The following is a 17,028-nucleotide window of genomic DNA, read 5'->3' on the forward strand; positions in this document are numbered from 1 at the left end:
ACAATGGCTCCTGTGAGTGCTACTATACATCATATTACTGGATTATTTTTTACTGATGCATTCATGTGTAAGTATAGCATTCTATTGTTGTTGTTAGTCGATGTGGAGCTAATTAGATCTGTTTTATATACATTCAGAAAAATACAACAACAAAAAAAGCATCAGATTTCATTGAATCAATTCAGGATAATTTGCATGTACATTTTCCATCTGTAAAGTAACTAGCAAAATATCTAATTAAAGTAAATTGTACTAAGTATACAGTACTGCAGTAAATACAATGATGCAGAAGTACTGAGATCCTGTAAAAATACTATATGAAAGTCCTGCATTATTGTGCTGCATATTTATTTAATTTTTTGTAATGCACTTTGCGCTTCATCTCTTGCATGATAATTGCTCTATAAATAAAGTTATTTTTATTATTACTTATGAATTTAATTCCACCTCTGATTTTCTCACATAACATTTAGGGAAACTCTCGGGGGAGGTCCCTGGTGAAGATGGCATTCTGGAGGAGAAATACTCACATTGGTAAGACATTTAGATCTAAAATGCTGTGGAGGAGAACAACAGGAACAATTGATTTGATGTGCAACAGTTTGCAGGGTTGAAGTGTACACAATACATTGTAGAAAAATGTCCTGATCCTGTCCTGGTGCACTGCACTGGTTTAGAAAGATACAATTCAACAGTATAGTTATACATATATTTCCTCAAAAGAACTAAGAGGGCACTTTAAATCCAATTATTGTGTTGCCATTTTTTGGCAGAATGATCATCTAAAAGCTTCCTGTATTGATGCTAGACTCAGGAGGAATGTGGTTGGAATTATTTGCTGAAGCACTAAAGAATCATTTCACTGTAAGCTGCTCGAACTTCTAATCTTCCTCAAGAAAAAAAACAGTAAAAAAAAACGTTGTGCTTTATTAGAAAAACTAAATTACATTTACACATCTTCTAATTATATGTTTAAGCAGACCAAAGGCTTTCTTAATAATTAATAGTCATAGTAGCTGATAGCAGGACGAGGCCAGTCTGTTGTGTGAGAAGGTCTATCCTGTTGCAGCTCTGTGCATGTGCGTTATGCATAATTCATCAAGGATTTAACCTCGTTTGGAAACAACAGATCCAGCAGTGTGCTGGATCTGTTGTTTCCAAACGAGGTGTTGGAAACTCTCTCTGTGTTTGAGAGCTTTGATAAACGGTTGTGTCTTGCAGATGATTGGCATTTATTGTGATGTTTGAGAGTGAATATATTTCTTGTTAAACAAAACAAAATAAGTACTGCATTTTTTTTTTAATGTATGTGTACTTTAATTATCCTGTCACTTGATAACGACCATGTGTTCTCTGTATGTAGAGAAGGAACGCCATGTGAGAGCCAACATGTGGGACTCCAATGACAAGTTCTCTTATGCTGTAAGTAGACCTCAGAATTACACCAGTTTTGCTGTACTCACAAGTGAAAGCTGTGGAAATTTCATTAATGCTGTTTCTGAATATGTCTGTTCTTCAGGACAATCACATCAAAACCTCAAAGTACAACGTCTTCACCTTCCTGCCCATAAACTTGTTTGAGCAGTTCCAGAGGGTGGCAAACGCTTACTTCTTAGTGCTGTTGATTCTGCAGGTAGGAGAAGTTATATTTGTGTTTATGAATGTAATGTTTTAGAGGGAAGTTGTGTGAGAGTGAGCTAACCTGCTTTCCTTTTCTTTAGTTAATTCCGGAAATTTCCTCTCTGTCGTGGTTCACAACCATCGTGCCTTTGGTGTTGGTGCTGGTAATCACAGCTGTGAAGGACGCCACAGATGACTATGTTAGTGCAACTATTCACCTTTTACAGCTCTTCTAAATGCTTCTCTTTTTACTCACATGGTGAAATTATTACCCCTTTTTAAAAAAATTCAGTTCAGACATAAGAGCGACCAGCAAGTCAACAATCGGCAGGCTCAGGTTCTCATCAAGGGAAGGTACTTTATCCTCTGTCTTTCTCATTTAGATGCTTTTTCTAAGTGCTAAAAAGCCAAATCACATGCACAAATAATCAAATGCTGTGTATTTAAGGACATTTATGAGGTCAAATGATGATTTTTGTATTTTTTTGGTGTTAAAGTTTTCAGAATGAGAAATGGATGAACGTTCGAGTGGGGGATATCATCAAACTAGAGAATAATCAGTTTGTTGCTGTGAGTAAAAGTAATGTGTAAATTGAATGATTTTGTGCTTCTGATTTATTTTGTTTTAGCTCTTATTAGAAGATGTTTGATTATGTCTCTCATGTTCACATGTAATAGGATTGAGGTCAACAATTAAAGGTTTCTTCTGGGGGATTCAGTAGCTGCTGACTGCTCTTGCAGGTTCAGAGTGCAGAGATTAATTCATTCATTTTTCTCCATGTTTCATATTGGTTTTACATACAGGCTGACATCCTCCTCCTCTGTAGTAGTAAGCCCTATGGACTGTGCTATATTGAGACTGCAGAGCTAGATGGGTAAGTGCTAAAGCAAAACTGAAGAAATCTAAAAACTGCAATCACTTATAGGTGTGAGGAAGGAAACTCTGAGACTATGATTCTTGTAGTTGATTGGTTTTGCAGAAATGTAAAGTGTATATTAACAGTAAGCTTACTTTACTGTTACATTTCTACATCTGCAAATTTACTTTTTACATTTCTCACCAAACAGAGAGACAAATCTGAAAGTTCGTCAGGCTTTGACCGTCACCTCAGATTTGGGAGATATTACCAAACTGATGGACTTTGATGGTGAGATGAAACTCCAAAAAATTAATTAATCACTTGTGGATGTTGTGGTTTCACATGAATGGACCCAAACGCAGGACACTGACACAGAAGTTGGTGAAGTTGTAACAAGATTAATTGTGAGAACAGGCTGGGCGAGGATGAGTGATAAAAAGGAAAGCCTAATCTGGCGAGGAGTGGTCGACAAGTCGGGGCAGATACACTGCAGGCCGATGAGAAGCAGGCACGCGTGCAAACTGGGAGGGTTAATTAGCTGATTGCAAGCAGGTGTGTATGACGAGCAGAGAGCCTGGAGGACCACGCCCACACAAGGAGAGACAGAAGGGAGGTGCTGGAAACACAGGAGAGAGGGAAACACGAGAAACACTATACCTGCGTTCCAAACTGCATGCTTTTCCTTTTTCCTTTTAGTACATATTGCAGCTGTTCTTACAAAGTACGCACTGTTGCATGCAGTATGCATTCAATTAGGACATACTTCTTTTTCATTACATTGCACTTAGAACTTTGACCCTCTCGCTCATACATCAAATGCACAGACAATTTTCTGTGCGTTCCAATACCCATACTACCATACTGGCATAGTGGGCCAGAAAAAGAATTAGTAAAACAAAATAAATAGTATGTTAAATGCAGTATGCCAAACATACCAAGATGTCATACTGCCCGGTCAGAAGTTTGCTATTCTGGCTATTCTTACCCACAATCGTCTGTGCAGCTGATATCTGACAGTCAAAGTTAAAGGTGCAATGTTCTGAGGAATTAGTATGTCTCAATTTAATACGTACTGCACGCAACAGTACATACTTTGTAAGGGCAGCTCCAGTATGTACTAAAAGTAAAAAGAAAATGTGATTTGGAATGCAGCGTGTGGGTCAGAAAAGCCAGAAAAGCATGCTGGTAAATGCGACCGGATGCAGTAGGACATCCTGGTATTTTTGTGTATCGGGACATACTAAATCTTTTTCTGGCATACAAAATAGTATGGTAGCACGGCTATTGGAACACACAGTAGGAAATAAGCAGTAGTACGGCCGTGACCATGACAGTGGACACTTCAGGCTTCTTGTATGTTGAGTTGTGACTTTGTTGAGTGAATTCAAGTCCACTGTATGAATTTTCTCCTGCAATGATGACTGGTGTGGGTAAGACTGTATTTGCTTCATTCCTCAGGAGAAGTCATTTGTGAGCCACCAAACAACAAACTGGATAAATTCGTAGGAACTTTATTCTGGAGAGACAACAAACACCCTCTGGATAATGAGAAAATGCTGCTGCGAGGTTGTGTACTCAGAAACACTGAGTGGTGCTGTGGGATTGTCATTTTTGCTGGTATGATTTTTGTATTAATTTGCAATCTCCAGAACTTTCAATACATTAGATCCATTAGCCATAAACCACCTTATTGTTAATGTTCTTTCAGTGCTAATAGCTGCTTCATTCCTCCAATAGGCTTGCAAACCAAACTCATGCAGAACTGCGGAAAGACTCAATTTAAAAGAACAAGTATTGACAAACTGATGAACACTTTGGTTTTGTGGGTAAGTTGTTTGATGCTTTTACATGAAAGCTATAAATATACCAATTAATTTGGTAAGATCATGAAATCATGATCTGTATTTCAGATCTTTGCCTTCCTCTTTTGTATGGGAGTTATTTTGGGCATTGGAAACACTGTTTGGGAGAGCTGGGTTGGCAGACACTTCCAGGTGTATTTGCCGTGGGATGAGTTTCAGAGCAGTGCTGTTTTTTCTGGCTTCCTCACCTTCTGGTCCTACATCATCATCCTCAACACTGTTGTGCCCATATCACTGTATGTCAGGTAAGGACAAAGTTTATTTAAAAAATGTTACATTTAATTTCTAAAATTACCACTATTTAATAGCAAGGAAACAAACTGTATGAACTTTCAGTGTGGAGGTTCTGCGGCTCGGCCACAGTTACTTCATTAACTGGGACCAGAGGATGTACCACAGTCTGACGGACACGGCGGCAGAAGCTCGCACCACCACCCTCAACGAGGAGCTGGGTCAGGTAGAGTTCATCTTCTCCGACAAGACGGGCACCCTCACCCAGAACATCATGGCCTTCAGCAAGTGCTCCATTAATGGACATACGTACGGTATGGAGCTTTTTAGAAATTCTTTAAAACTGTAATAGGCCTAGTAATATATTACTGTTCTAAAATCAGCCTTTTACTAAAATGTAATTAGCTTTATATTTAGAAATAATCAAATCTGACAGAATAATTATACATATAAATGAAATGGAGAAAACTATATTAACCATAATACCACTTGAGGACCACACCCACAGGTTGATATCCAGGATAACTCCATGAAATGTGACAATCATAACTCTGGCAAATTATGTTTGCCAATAAAATTATCAAAGTTAATTCATTTGATTTCAGGGCAAAACTTGATCAGCGGTTTCACTCTTAAAACATGGTGTTAGTTTGAACTTCACAACATGATCCCCAGTATAGAACTAATAACCCATCACAGTGGCATTAACTGATATTACTTAATTGTTTTTCTCTTAGGTGACATCTATGATGAATTTGATCAGAAGGTGGAAATTACAGAAGTAAGTGAGGCTTACACATTTAAAGCTATTTAACAATAAAATAATAAAACAATAACCCCATGGTCCATGTTCATGTACAAGAAAACCGCCTGTGTGGACTTTTCCTTCAACGCTCACTGTGACAGAGGCTTTAAGTTTTACGATGGCAGCCTGGTTGAAGCCGTTAAACTGGAGGATCCTGCAGCGCACGAGTTCTTCAGACTGCTGGCTTTGTGCCACACCGTCATGCCAGAGGAGAAGAGCGAAGGTAAACTGTGGACACGATCCAGAAGTAGCAGTAATAACAGAAATAGTCGATTTAAATGGAAGTTGTGGTGCTGATTGATGTTTCTGTTTACATGAAGGACATTTGGTGTACCAGGCCCAGTCACCTGACGAAGGAGCTCTGGTCACTGCTGCTCGAAATTTTGGGTTTGTCTTCCGGGCTCGAACCCCCGAGACCATCACACTGTGTGAGATGGGACGAGCCGTCGCATACCAGCTGCTGGCCATACTGGACTTCAACAACGTGCGCAAGAGAATGAGTGTCATTGGTTAGGTCTTCACTTACAACAGCAACGATTCATTTAGCCAAAAGTAGTCATCATGACATTATGTGTAAATTAATCATTTAGAAAACAAGGCAATTGACTTACTATTTAACAATTTGAATAATACCCGGGACTCTTAGTAATACATCTACAGCATGAAGTTAACAGCTTTTATGTTCATGCTTCTGTTTGCGTTCTGCAACCCATGCATACTTGTGTGCAAATAGGATTTGATCAGAAAAGTAATGTTGTGTTCTCTTTGTGTGTTTTATAGTGAGAAACCCGCAGGGCCAAATTAAACTATACTCCAAAGGAGCGGACACTGTTATCTTTGACCGCCTGGATCCATCCAGTGAACACCTCATGTACACTACCTCAGAACATCTCAGTGTAAGTGTTGTTTGATTCAAAACATCACTCAGTCACTACATATTTAATATGCATTTGTAGCATTTTATTTAAAGTCTTGTTAAAAAGAAATGAACCAGCCAAAGCACTAAAAACATCAGTGCAACTGTTATCGGTGTTTGTTTTTCGATCATTTTCCGTGCAGGAATTTGCTGGAGAAGGGCTTCGCACATTAGCTCTGGCCTACAAAGATCTCGATGAAGATTATTTTGAAGTTTGGATGAAGAAGCTTGTGTTCGCCAGCACTGTAATTGAGAACCGTGAGGATCAGCTGGCTGTTCTCTACGAGGAGATCGAGCAGGGCTTGAAGGTAACGTTCACATCCTTTTGTTTACATCCTTTTAAGCGATCAAACTAATAAAGCCTCTGCAGACTGACTGCTGTCCCGGTTGAAGCTTCTAGGAGCCACAGCAATCGAGGACAAACTTCAGGAAGGAGTCCCAGAAACGATCGCCTGTCTAAATCTAGCCAACATCAAGATCTGGGTCCTCACAGGAGACAAACTAGGTAGCATAATTTACCTTAATTACCTTTTTTGACCAGAAAAGCTTGATACTGTAAAAAGCTAGATAGATGCAAATTGTGCAAAACATTTCAGAGACAGCGATGAACATCGGCTACTCCTGCAACATGCTGCGAGACGACATGAATGAGGTGTTTGTCATCTCTGGCCACACACTGCTAGAGGTGCAGCAGCAGCTCAGGTAAGTTTATGTGTGGAACAATCTCGAAAATTCATCGCCTATAAGCAATATTTTATCAAGTTGACTGTGATAATTCTGTCATTCAGTACAAGCTCGATAAAGCTTTTACAAACATGCTAAAAATGTATTTTAACTGGCTTTCCTTTCTCCTCAGGAGTGCTAAAGAGCACATTGTCGGCCTGAGTCGAGTTAGCAGTGCAGGAGATGTGGAGAAGGCAGATGACTCAGTGTTTGAAAAAAACATTATTGCAGAGTACGCCTTAGTCATCAATGGACACAGTTTGGTAAGATACTCAAATGTGTTGCATTATATAGCTTTTTCCTCAGTTTGAATGATGATTTTATCCTCAACTTGTTTTTATTTTGGTACTGATGCGAGCAGGTTTGTTAATAAATGGTGGTTGTGTTGCTGCCTGCTGAGTCTGGCGTCTATGTACCTGCTGCTGACTGTGCTGAGTCTCTAATGAGCCGCTGAGGGCCCTCGGCTCTATTACGGGTTTTCATTGACATCCATTTCCACAGAGAGGAGCTGCTCCCTTGCTGTGCAGCAACAGCTTGGTGGGAATGTTACATTGAGCTGTCGCCCGGCGTTTCCTCTGCAGGGGGTTGACGTTACAGGATAGTAATGATAGCTTTAATAGCTGGGATGTATGTGTTCTTCCAATAAGGCTCACGCTCTGGAGCCACAGCTGGAGCACGTCTTGCTGGACTTGGCCTGTTTGTGTAACTCAGTCATCTGCTGCCGGGTCACTCCGATGCAGAAAGCCCAGGTGGTGGAGCTGGTGAAGAGGCACAAGAGGGCCGTCACCCTGGCCATAGGAGATGGAGCCAATGATGTCAGCATGATCAATAGTAAGTCTCACTTATTGACCCAAAGCTAAATAACGGAACATGTTTAGCTTGATGTCAGTCCATGTGTCTGTCCACCAATTTCAAAGTGACAGTTGGAGCACAGTTTGCACTTTGAATACACTTCAGTATTTTAAACAATGTTTTAATATTTATTTCAATTTTTTAGTTTCAAAGGGCAGTGATCCAATCTGTGTTTCTTCCTCAGCTGCTCACATCGGTGTCGGCATCAGCGGCCAGGAGGGGATGCAGGCGGTTCTGGCATCAGATTACTCCTTCGCTCAGTTCCGGTACCTGCGGCGGCTCCTGTTGGTGCACGGCCGCTGGTCCTACTACCGCATGTGTAATTTCTTGTGCTATTTCTTTTACAAGAACTTTGGCTTCACGCTGGTGCACTTCTGGTACGGCTTCTTCTGTGGTTTCTCAGCTCAGGTATGAATACTGTAATATATGGTGAGCTAATTATGCATGTCAACAACCCCATTGTACATTTGTCCGCACACTGACAACGCTTCACCTGATGGAGAACTTCTCTTGATCATAGGGGTTAGTCTGTCTCTTTTTATGTCTCTAGAATTACATGGTCTGTAAGCTCTGCTGACAGTGTGCTTTGTCAAATATTTCCCACCTGTTGCACATTAAATGAATTAAGAAATGGATTCTTTGTGCATCTTAAGAGCCTCATCTACTTTTTCTGTCAGTGTGCGGGCAATTGTACTCTGAAATGGGACTGTTGATTTTGGTTAAAGCCTGGATTTAAAGGCACCAACCCGTTCTTTCACATTTTTTTAAATCATACTGTCCTCTGTCCACAGACTGTGTATGACCAGTGGTTCATCGCCTTCTTCAATATAGTCTATACGTCTTTACCAGTCCTGGCGATGGGACTTTTTGATCAGGTAACATTATAAATCACTGATTTACTCGATATAGTCCACATCAAATTACCTAATTATTTTGTAATAAATGTATTTCCTTTTTTTTTCTATTCAAGATATTGTCAAGTCATACAGCTGAATATCTTATTACTGTAGAGCTCACTAGTCATGATAGGTACCTAAACATTTACAGTAGGTACTACACTTTATATAACTTAGTGTGACTAGAGCCCTGAACCTTATCATCCCATATCAATATACAATATTGTATACTGTTCATCTGTCATACTGAATTTACTATTTGCCAATCAAGCCCTCTACCCTATCTCTATATTTGTATATATATATATATATATGATAATATCATATAACAGTCATGATATCATTTTTTTTACAGGACGTCAATGACCAGATCAGCCTTCGCTACCCGAGCCTTTACAAACCCGGCCAGCAAAACCTTCTCTTCAACAAACGTCAGTTTTTCCTGTGCACGCTGCAGGGAATGGGCACATCATTCCTGCTCTTCTTTATTCCCTACGGAGCCTTCTCTGTCATGGTGAAAGAGGACGGTTCCCACTTTTCCGACCAACAAGCGTTTGCTGTTACGATAGCAACGTCCCTGGTCATTGTCGTAAGTGTTCAGGTAAGAGTAAAAACAGACAAAAATAGCCCTGCTGATTTAAAAAAGAATACACTGTTTATGATGCAGGTGTCTGTTCTTAGATTGGACTCGACACACACTACTGGACAGCTGTCAATCACTTCTTCATTTGGGGGAGCCTGATCGTGTACTTTGCCATATTATTTGCAATGCAAAGTGATGGCATATTTGGCGTCTTTCCAAGCAAAATCCCATTCGTAGGTAAGCTTAGTTCAGTTTAATACGTGTGATGAAATCATACTGATGCATGGAAATTGAGGCTCGTTAAATGTGTGTGCGTCCTCAGGCACGGCAAGTACCTGTCTGTCAGTGAAGAGTGTGTGGTTGGTCATTCTGCTCACCACTGTGGTCAGTGTTGTGCCCGGCTTAGCCGTCAGCTTCCTGAGAGCGGAACTCTTCCCAACTCTAACGGATAAGGTACCATAACTTTGATGCATCTACAGCGTTCTGTGCAAGCAATAAACACCTCATTAAGGCTTTATTTGAGCGCTGGAAAGAAGTACACTTTACTAGTATTCCATGCTACTTTATACTTCTACATTACATTTCAGGAAGAAATATTGTACTTTTTTACTCTACTACGTTTGATTGACATCTAAAATTACTTTTAAGATAAAGATTAAAAAGATGGTCAGCTAATAGGATGCAATTTAAGAAAAATTATGAAAGTACACACTGTTAAAGATTAAACAGCGGTTCCCAACATTTCTGACCGGTGACCCCTTACATAAAAATAATGTAGAGTTGGGGCTCGTTGTCATGTTTCAAATATCTGAGTTGTTAGTAGTTTCACCAACAATCATTTTAAAATTACTTCATTAAAATTACTTTTTAAGACCTAAAGATGTCAAATTATCAAATATTTCCCATAAAACAAAGATGACTAAAAAGACAAATAAATGGACGCAGATCTGTGCCGAAGAACTTTGTTTCTTTCCTGCCCCAATAAGCATCTCTACAACCCTTCAGATTTATCCTGTGACACTTTGAGGGGCCCGACTCCAAGGTTGGGAACCTGTGGATACCTAACTGTGTATATAATGTAGTTAAAACTAGTTCTGACTCAACCTTGAGACCTACATACACATTGATACATCAGTATAAACAATCTAATAATGTCATATGTTATCAGTCACAGGGGCTACTTCATGTAGAACAAATACTTTTACTTTTGATTCTTTAAGTACATTTTGCTGATGATACTCCAAAATATTGACTTGTAATGGTGTATTCTTACATCGTGGTATTGGTACATTAACTTAAGTAAAGGATCTAAGCACATCTTCCACCATTGCTGTATTTTGACAGGTTCGTCGTCTCCAACAGTCCAGAAAGAGACAAGGACCTCAGGAGCAGAACCTGAGGAGAGTACGCAGGACGAGCTCCCACCGCTCTGCGTACGCATTCTCCCACCAACAGGGCTACGGAGAGCTGATTACCTCAGGCAAAAACATGAGGATGAGCACAGTTTCTTCTGTTTGCTCCCCTGGTGGAGCAGCACACAGCTCCACCTGGATAGAAAATATGTTGAAGAGAAAGAACAAAGTCTCTTGTGTCTCTGATGAAAACACAGGAGCACCAGAAAGCAGCCGCAGAGCAAAAACAGACTCAACAGACTGAACTCAACCTCTGACTAACAGAGAAAGTGTGTAAACACTGTAGGATACGATAAGCATGGCTGCAGAGGACCAAGCGCAAGGTATGAATCCAACTAGCGTACCTCAGTTTTTTTTAATTATTTGTTTAATGTGCGAACTCAGCCGGTATATATTTTCCAACAACATTATGCAAGAGTTGAAAGAATTATCTGTCCTCCTGCGTCAACTGATCCAATTCGACCTTTAAGTAGTTAGTGCCTTTATTTAACGTTATATTAATGGCATGTCCTTTTCTGATTAATTGATATTGGAACATTTCAGTACCTTGAGAGGAACCATAAACCGTCACAAACAAACTACTGTCCACATACATAAGTGACATAAGCAAGAATAAAGGTAGCCCCGAGCACCAGCACAAACATTTCTTAATAGATTTTTGATTGTAAGCCTATGCACTGAAATTCTCCTCTCAGCCTACGTCCAAAGTGTTAAAATACATGCTTCTGTACATTCTGACATAAAGCTGCTGAAAATGATAAGCACAACTCAATTGATTTAAAGGATTTTTACTGACTCCATATTTTGCCAATATTATACATTTGAATGATTATTATCAAACACCAAATATGATTTAATTCTTGGGCTGCGTCGCAAAAAGACCTCAAGCATTTAAACCAACAATTACATCCCATCTTATCAAGTTTGTAGTTGATTGACCAAAAAGAGTGGAAGAGAAACCTGTCTGGGTGAGCTCTGATGTGATAAAAAATCCCTGAACAGATATAAATGCAGAATGCTGCAGTTACATTCGTCACAGTACAACCATCACTTCTGTCTAATGAAGTGAAAAATTGCTCGTGTGCAGAAGTGTGCGATCGTTTAAGCACGACTTCTTTGCGCCGATTGCTCCGTGGCTCACACAGCTTTAACAAAAACACAAACCAGACACATTTTAACAGCCAGAAGAAACATGTCTGAGTGATGCTGCTCCAATGATGACTGCTTCAAACTATTCACTTTATTTAATTATTCTGAATTTCTTGCCCTTGTTAATTAATGACATTATGTTCATGTATAAAATGTAAAAAAAGGATAGATGAATGAATTTTATACAGCAGCACAAATTAGATGCGATTGTTATATTTGTCATCTTTTCTGAGCTTAACAATGTTGAGCCAGTGATATCGCTGCACAAAATACATTTATTACATACACCTTTGATTTAAAACACAAAGTATATTCCCTTTGCAAGAAATAATTCATCCCTGTAATCAATGTTCAGCCCTTATATTCCAGAATAATCTATAAAGAGTAAAGAGGTCAAATGAAACATTGAAGTAAGGTTTACATTTTGGTTTCCTGTCATTTGTGAGTACCTTCTGAATCAAATGTAAAAAAAAGAAGCAGCAGTGTATTTGAATTAATTATTGTTGTACAAACATGAATACATTTTACTCTGTGAGGAAAATTGCAGCTCCCCCGCCTGGCTTTGACACAAACAAACTCTGTTTTTCCATCGCTGCTCTGCGTGGATCGGGGAGGTAGTAAGCCTCGCTCACTGCTTGTAAGTAAGACTCAACCTTCTCACCAGGAACCATTGAAACAGCACAGCCGCCCCAACCTGCTCCTGTCAGCCGGGAGCCCACTGCCCCCGACTTCCTGTCACCGAGAGATAAAAGAAACGGCTGTTAAGTCAGTATTTCAGTAAAGACAATCATTCTCTGCTTTATACAATACCCACCATAGCAGCTAAATGCATTTCAGCCACACAACTTGAAAATTGGTCTAAAGTTGGTTGTTTGTCACTTTTTTTTTATTGGTTAGGTCTCCAAAACTGCATTGGCTAATATTTTGTATTTTGCCATCTGTAATAGCTGTGATCTGTACTCACAGACAGATGTCCACCAGTTGATCCAGTTCAGGGCAGCTGCACTCATACAGGTCTCTGCAGCTTGCGTGGCTCTGGTTCATCAGGTCTCCCAGTAGCCGTACGGATTCGGCAGGTTCAGAGTCGCACACGCTCTTAAACCGCAGCACGCGCGCAGCTTCACCGTACACGTGCTTGGCTCGCTGGTGCAGCTTGAAATGCTTCACTGAGAGAGGAGAAGAAGAGACGGGTGTTTGTCAGGTCAAATATCTGCTCAGAACAAACATCCTGCTTGTTTGCTAAATTGGACATGATTCAGTTCAGAGATGTCAACATACAAAGATGTTTCTGTGTACTGTTGCTCACCATGCTGAGTGTTGGCGCTCAGCAGCTCTGTGGAAAACTGCTCAGAGGTGACGCCCAGCTCCTTGCAGATCTCTTCTCGGCTGTAAGGCTCAGGATGCAACACCTCGTCCACCAGAGCCAGCATCTCCTCCAGGGAGACCTCCAGCTCTGTCTGAACCTGCACCAGCTTCAACAACCGGCTCGAGTCCAGACCTCGTGCTTGTGCCAGTATCTGAGTCCAAACCCGCCAAGACATTGGAATTTGAGATTATTTACTGCCCTCTCTTCACTTGAACTATATTGATATTCACACATATTTGCTGAAGGTCTGTCATCAGGATTGTCAGTAGAAACAACAAACTCTCCTGTTTCTGAGTACATTGCTTCACTTACATGCTAAATCTTTTAATATATCATGATTATAATGTTACTAGGCAGCTTAATTAAATAAAAAAGCTGGACAATAACTCCCGTTTTAACTGCTTAATAACGTATGGTGCTAAAGTTACATAATAATCCGTTTTATAACATTTCTGTTGTATTTTTCAGTACTGTGCTTCTCTTAAATTCAGAACTGCACCAAACCTTAATGCTGTAAAAGAACACCCTCATTGGAGATTTATCAAAGTGTTTATGAACTAAACATTTGTTGTTGACCGGATTTAAAAAGCACAAGGTCCTACAGATTACTGCTTCTAACTCTGTTTGGCTAGTGATCCCTGAAAACAAAGTCAAGCCTTCACATTACTACCATCATAGGATGTACATGCAACATAAAGTGTAATGAAGGTAAAACCAATTGTTTTATTATTATTTACTCAGTTTGTTTGATTTGATTCATTTTAAGTGGAATGTTTAAGATATTGACCTTTGTGGCGATTCGACACTCCACCACACGGATGTTGAAGTGAGAAGAAGCAGCTTTGTTCATCTCAACGCAGCAGTTGGAGATCACAAACACGGCGCCATCTGGGAGCTTGACATCAGTGGCCCTCAGAGGCTGGAACTCTATCAGCTTTGCCTGATGGGTTATTGAAAAGAAGTAAAGTAATAGAACAAGTGGTAACTGTTGAATACGTGGAAAATTGAAAACAAAGCATTATTCAAGTCACTACTTATATAAGGTACTTTACACCAATCAAACATACATTTCTTCTTGCATTATTCTGGAGACATTTATTTTCTGTATTAATAGCTTGGATGAAAAAATGACCCCGATCAACTTGTACCACTTGTTTGAGCAAATGTACTGAAAGGACAGCGACATACAGTTCCTTTCTCGGCCAGGAATGAGATGGACTGGTCCATGCCGCCTCCCTCTGTGCCAATGTAGCGCTCACTTTTGGCACAAATCTCAGCCAGTGCCACCTGGAGGATTCAGAAAATAATGAGAAAAGGACTAAATAGAACATTTGAAATAACAAATACTCTCTTATATTGACTACTGGCATGAAAGTGAAGCACGTTATAGGTTAGCTCAGAAGTTTACTTGTACTATATCACACTTTTTCCTGCATGAATATATATATATATATATATATATACAGTGTTTTGAAATGATATGCTTGTACTGTAAAGCGTTTGACCTTGGAGAGGGACTTTTGATTGGCCTCCACTGTTACGAGCCCGGCACAGCAAACTAAAGCACTAGAACTGGAGAGGCCGGAGCTCGGAGGAATGGTTCCATCTACGACACATGACATCCCTGATAACTGAGCAATGCCAAACTTCTCCTGTAAAAGAAACACAACGGGAAGTTTACTTCAGTAAATTTGCAGAAAGTATCACTTTGATATTGCATACCAAATTGTCACGAATGAAGAATATGTTGATCTTACCTGAATACCTTTTACTCCACAGAGAAAGTAATAATGCCACTTTGGATTATCTCTGTCTATGGCAATGTCCTCTGAACATGACACAGTGAAATCCCTGCACACACAGTTGATGATAATGTACATTTGCGATTTAAGCTCCTGAATCAACTACACAAGCACAATGTACTGTTAATATTCAACAATGATCATGGGTGTTCAAGCCTTACTTGTACTGAGGATTTGTGTTGGCCAGTGTGATTGTCCCTGAATTGTTCACTGAGACAGCCGCCAGGATATCCCGTTCAATGGCCATCGGAAGAACAGAATAGCCACAGTAATCGATATGCTCTCCTATTAAATATGACACATTTGAAAAAGGGGTTATCGTTAGTAGAAGCCACTCGTCTAACTATTAATACAAGCATTTTATTGAGTTTATAGAGTATCGAGCAAATAGCGAAAATGTATCTGAAAAAACTTTTTCTCAGCGTTTTCATAGTGTCACTTGTCACGTGTTCTTGTAGTCCATTGTATCTCGTGTCAATACAGCAACATCAGAGTAATATGTCAGAGTTGACAGTCCGTTGTTTTGAGTCAACTACATCCTACAATGTAAATTTAAAGTACCTATTAGATTGACCCTTCCAGGCGCACATGCATAGAAGAGAGGAGATTCTCCATACTTTGTTTCGAAGGTGTTTTTCAAGTTTTGCAGCCTGTATAAAAAAATACAAATACAAAATGAAGTGAGTATCACATTTGTTTCCTCTCATTGACAATCCGCATGTAGCTGCTGCTACTCACCTTTCATTGGCAGTGATTGCAGTCTTTAACTTGGGTGGGTTTGTAGCCATTTCGACTTCTTTAAAAACAATGAATGAATGAGAACCGAATGCACTTCTTTCCGTCGGACAGGAGAGCTCACAGCTTTCTGCAGATCCTGGCCGCGATCAGCTGACTGTCATAAGATCCCGGATCCTGAACCGCTGACCTGCGATCAGTTATACATTATGATTTCAGCTCAGTTTAGAGGTGCTACGTTCCAGTTTGTGACAGCTGATCTGATTCGGAAACAGTTGAGGCCACAGCAGCAAAAACACGGAAGTGTCTGGAGGAAAGGGGGCGTGGTCTAAGGTGTTTCCACACGTACTCACCAATTTATCATTTGTTTGTATGACTGTTATGTTGTGAATAAGATACATATCTTAATTTTCTATTTTGGATTAGTTTACATTTTTTTGTGATATGTTATGCAATTAAAATTAAATGATGTGATTTCGGCTAAGTGTTGATTTCCCCAATTTTGAGTGCAGGATAATGGTTCAATGCCACTTCACTAAAGGAAACTGCTGCCATGTCACTGTTGTACCACAAGATGGGAACATAATATTAGATTTTAAAAAGCTATTTTTAAGAAACCTCAGGATTTGTATTGCTTATAAAGTGACATATATGCTGTTTCTTAGACAACAGCGGTGTAACCTACAACAGCTACTAATTACATAATTTGCTTTGTGAAGTAAACTAAAGCAATATAGATGTCCCTCTTATTAGAGAACATACAGAGGTTATGCACATCCTGTTTCCCTGATTCTCTGATTATTTTCACACGTTGTGATTTCATGTGTATGTATATATATGGCCAACAATAGACTGATTGCACGTTTATAGAGACATATTAACAAAATCATACTGAAAATGTTCGGTCTGCGCTGTTTACAGCCATTTGTTTTTAATATCACATTTTTGTTGTTGTTGAAATAACAGATTGTAAGTATGTCTATGCTGATTTAACATGTAACCTATTAATCATTGTTTAAATTAGTACTTATTTTAGTTTTGTCTAGGTCGGTCAGTTCCCTCGTGTCGGCTCGCGTAAAACACAACAACTACACTTCCCATAATTCTAGACGCGCTGTTACCATGGAAGCGTGGATAGTTTCCACTTCCGGGTTTGGCAGCGGCAACACAAATATTTACAAAATAGCTTCTACCATGTATGTTTTGTTACAGTGAA

At 39.7% G+C, this 17,028-nt stretch overlaps 2 protein-coding genes across 2 annotated transcripts; one reads left to right on the plus strand and one right to left on the minus strand.

The window, feature by feature from the left end:
* Positions 1-1,344: 1,344 nt before the first annotated feature.
* Positions 1,345-11,004, plus strand: atp8b4 (ATPase phospholipid transporting 8B4; the record flags this gene model as incomplete). Its single annotated transcript, XM_079163494.1, has 25 exons — positions 1,345-1,422; positions 1,520-1,633; positions 1,722-1,820; positions 1,913-1,974; positions 2,118-2,190; positions 2,425-2,495; positions 2,689-2,768; positions 3,939-4,097; positions 4,218-4,306; positions 4,391-4,587; positions 4,679-4,918; positions 5,426-5,601; positions 5,699-5,887; positions 6,159-6,274; positions 6,438-6,602; positions 6,688-6,799; positions 6,891-6,996; positions 7,151-7,280; positions 7,665-7,848; positions 8,054-8,277; positions 8,661-8,744; positions 9,121-9,366; positions 9,447-9,585; positions 9,671-9,801; positions 10,693-11,004. The coding sequence occupies 25 exons, from the start codon at positions 1,345-1,347 to the stop codon at positions 11,002-11,004; spliced, it is 3,576 nt and encodes a 1,191-aa protein (XP_079019620.1).
* A 528-nt stretch (positions 11,005-11,532) lies between these two features.
* galk2 (galactokinase 2) lies at positions 11,533-15,946 on the minus strand. Its single transcript, XM_079163032.1, has 10 exons — positions 15,816-15,946; positions 15,639-15,727; positions 15,239-15,362; positions 15,033-15,126; positions 14,781-14,927; positions 14,464-14,562; positions 14,063-14,215; positions 13,216-13,426; positions 12,874-13,075; positions 11,533-12,641 (listed from the first exon to the last, which is right to left on the minus strand). The coding sequence occupies exons 1-10, from the start codon at positions 15,863-15,865 to the stop codon at positions 12,434-12,436; spliced, it is 1,377 nt and encodes a 458-aa protein (XP_079019158.1). The 5' UTR covers positions 15,866-15,946; the 3' UTR covers positions 11,533-12,433.
* Between the last annotated feature and the right edge of the window lie 1,082 nt (positions 15,947-17,028).

This window comes from Pholis gunnellus (genome assembly GCF_910591455.1).
Source record: "Pholis gunnellus genome assembly, chromosome: 7".
NCBI classification, from domain to species: domain Eukaryota; kingdom Metazoa; phylum Chordata; class Actinopteri; order Perciformes; family Pholidae; genus Pholis; species Pholis gunnellus.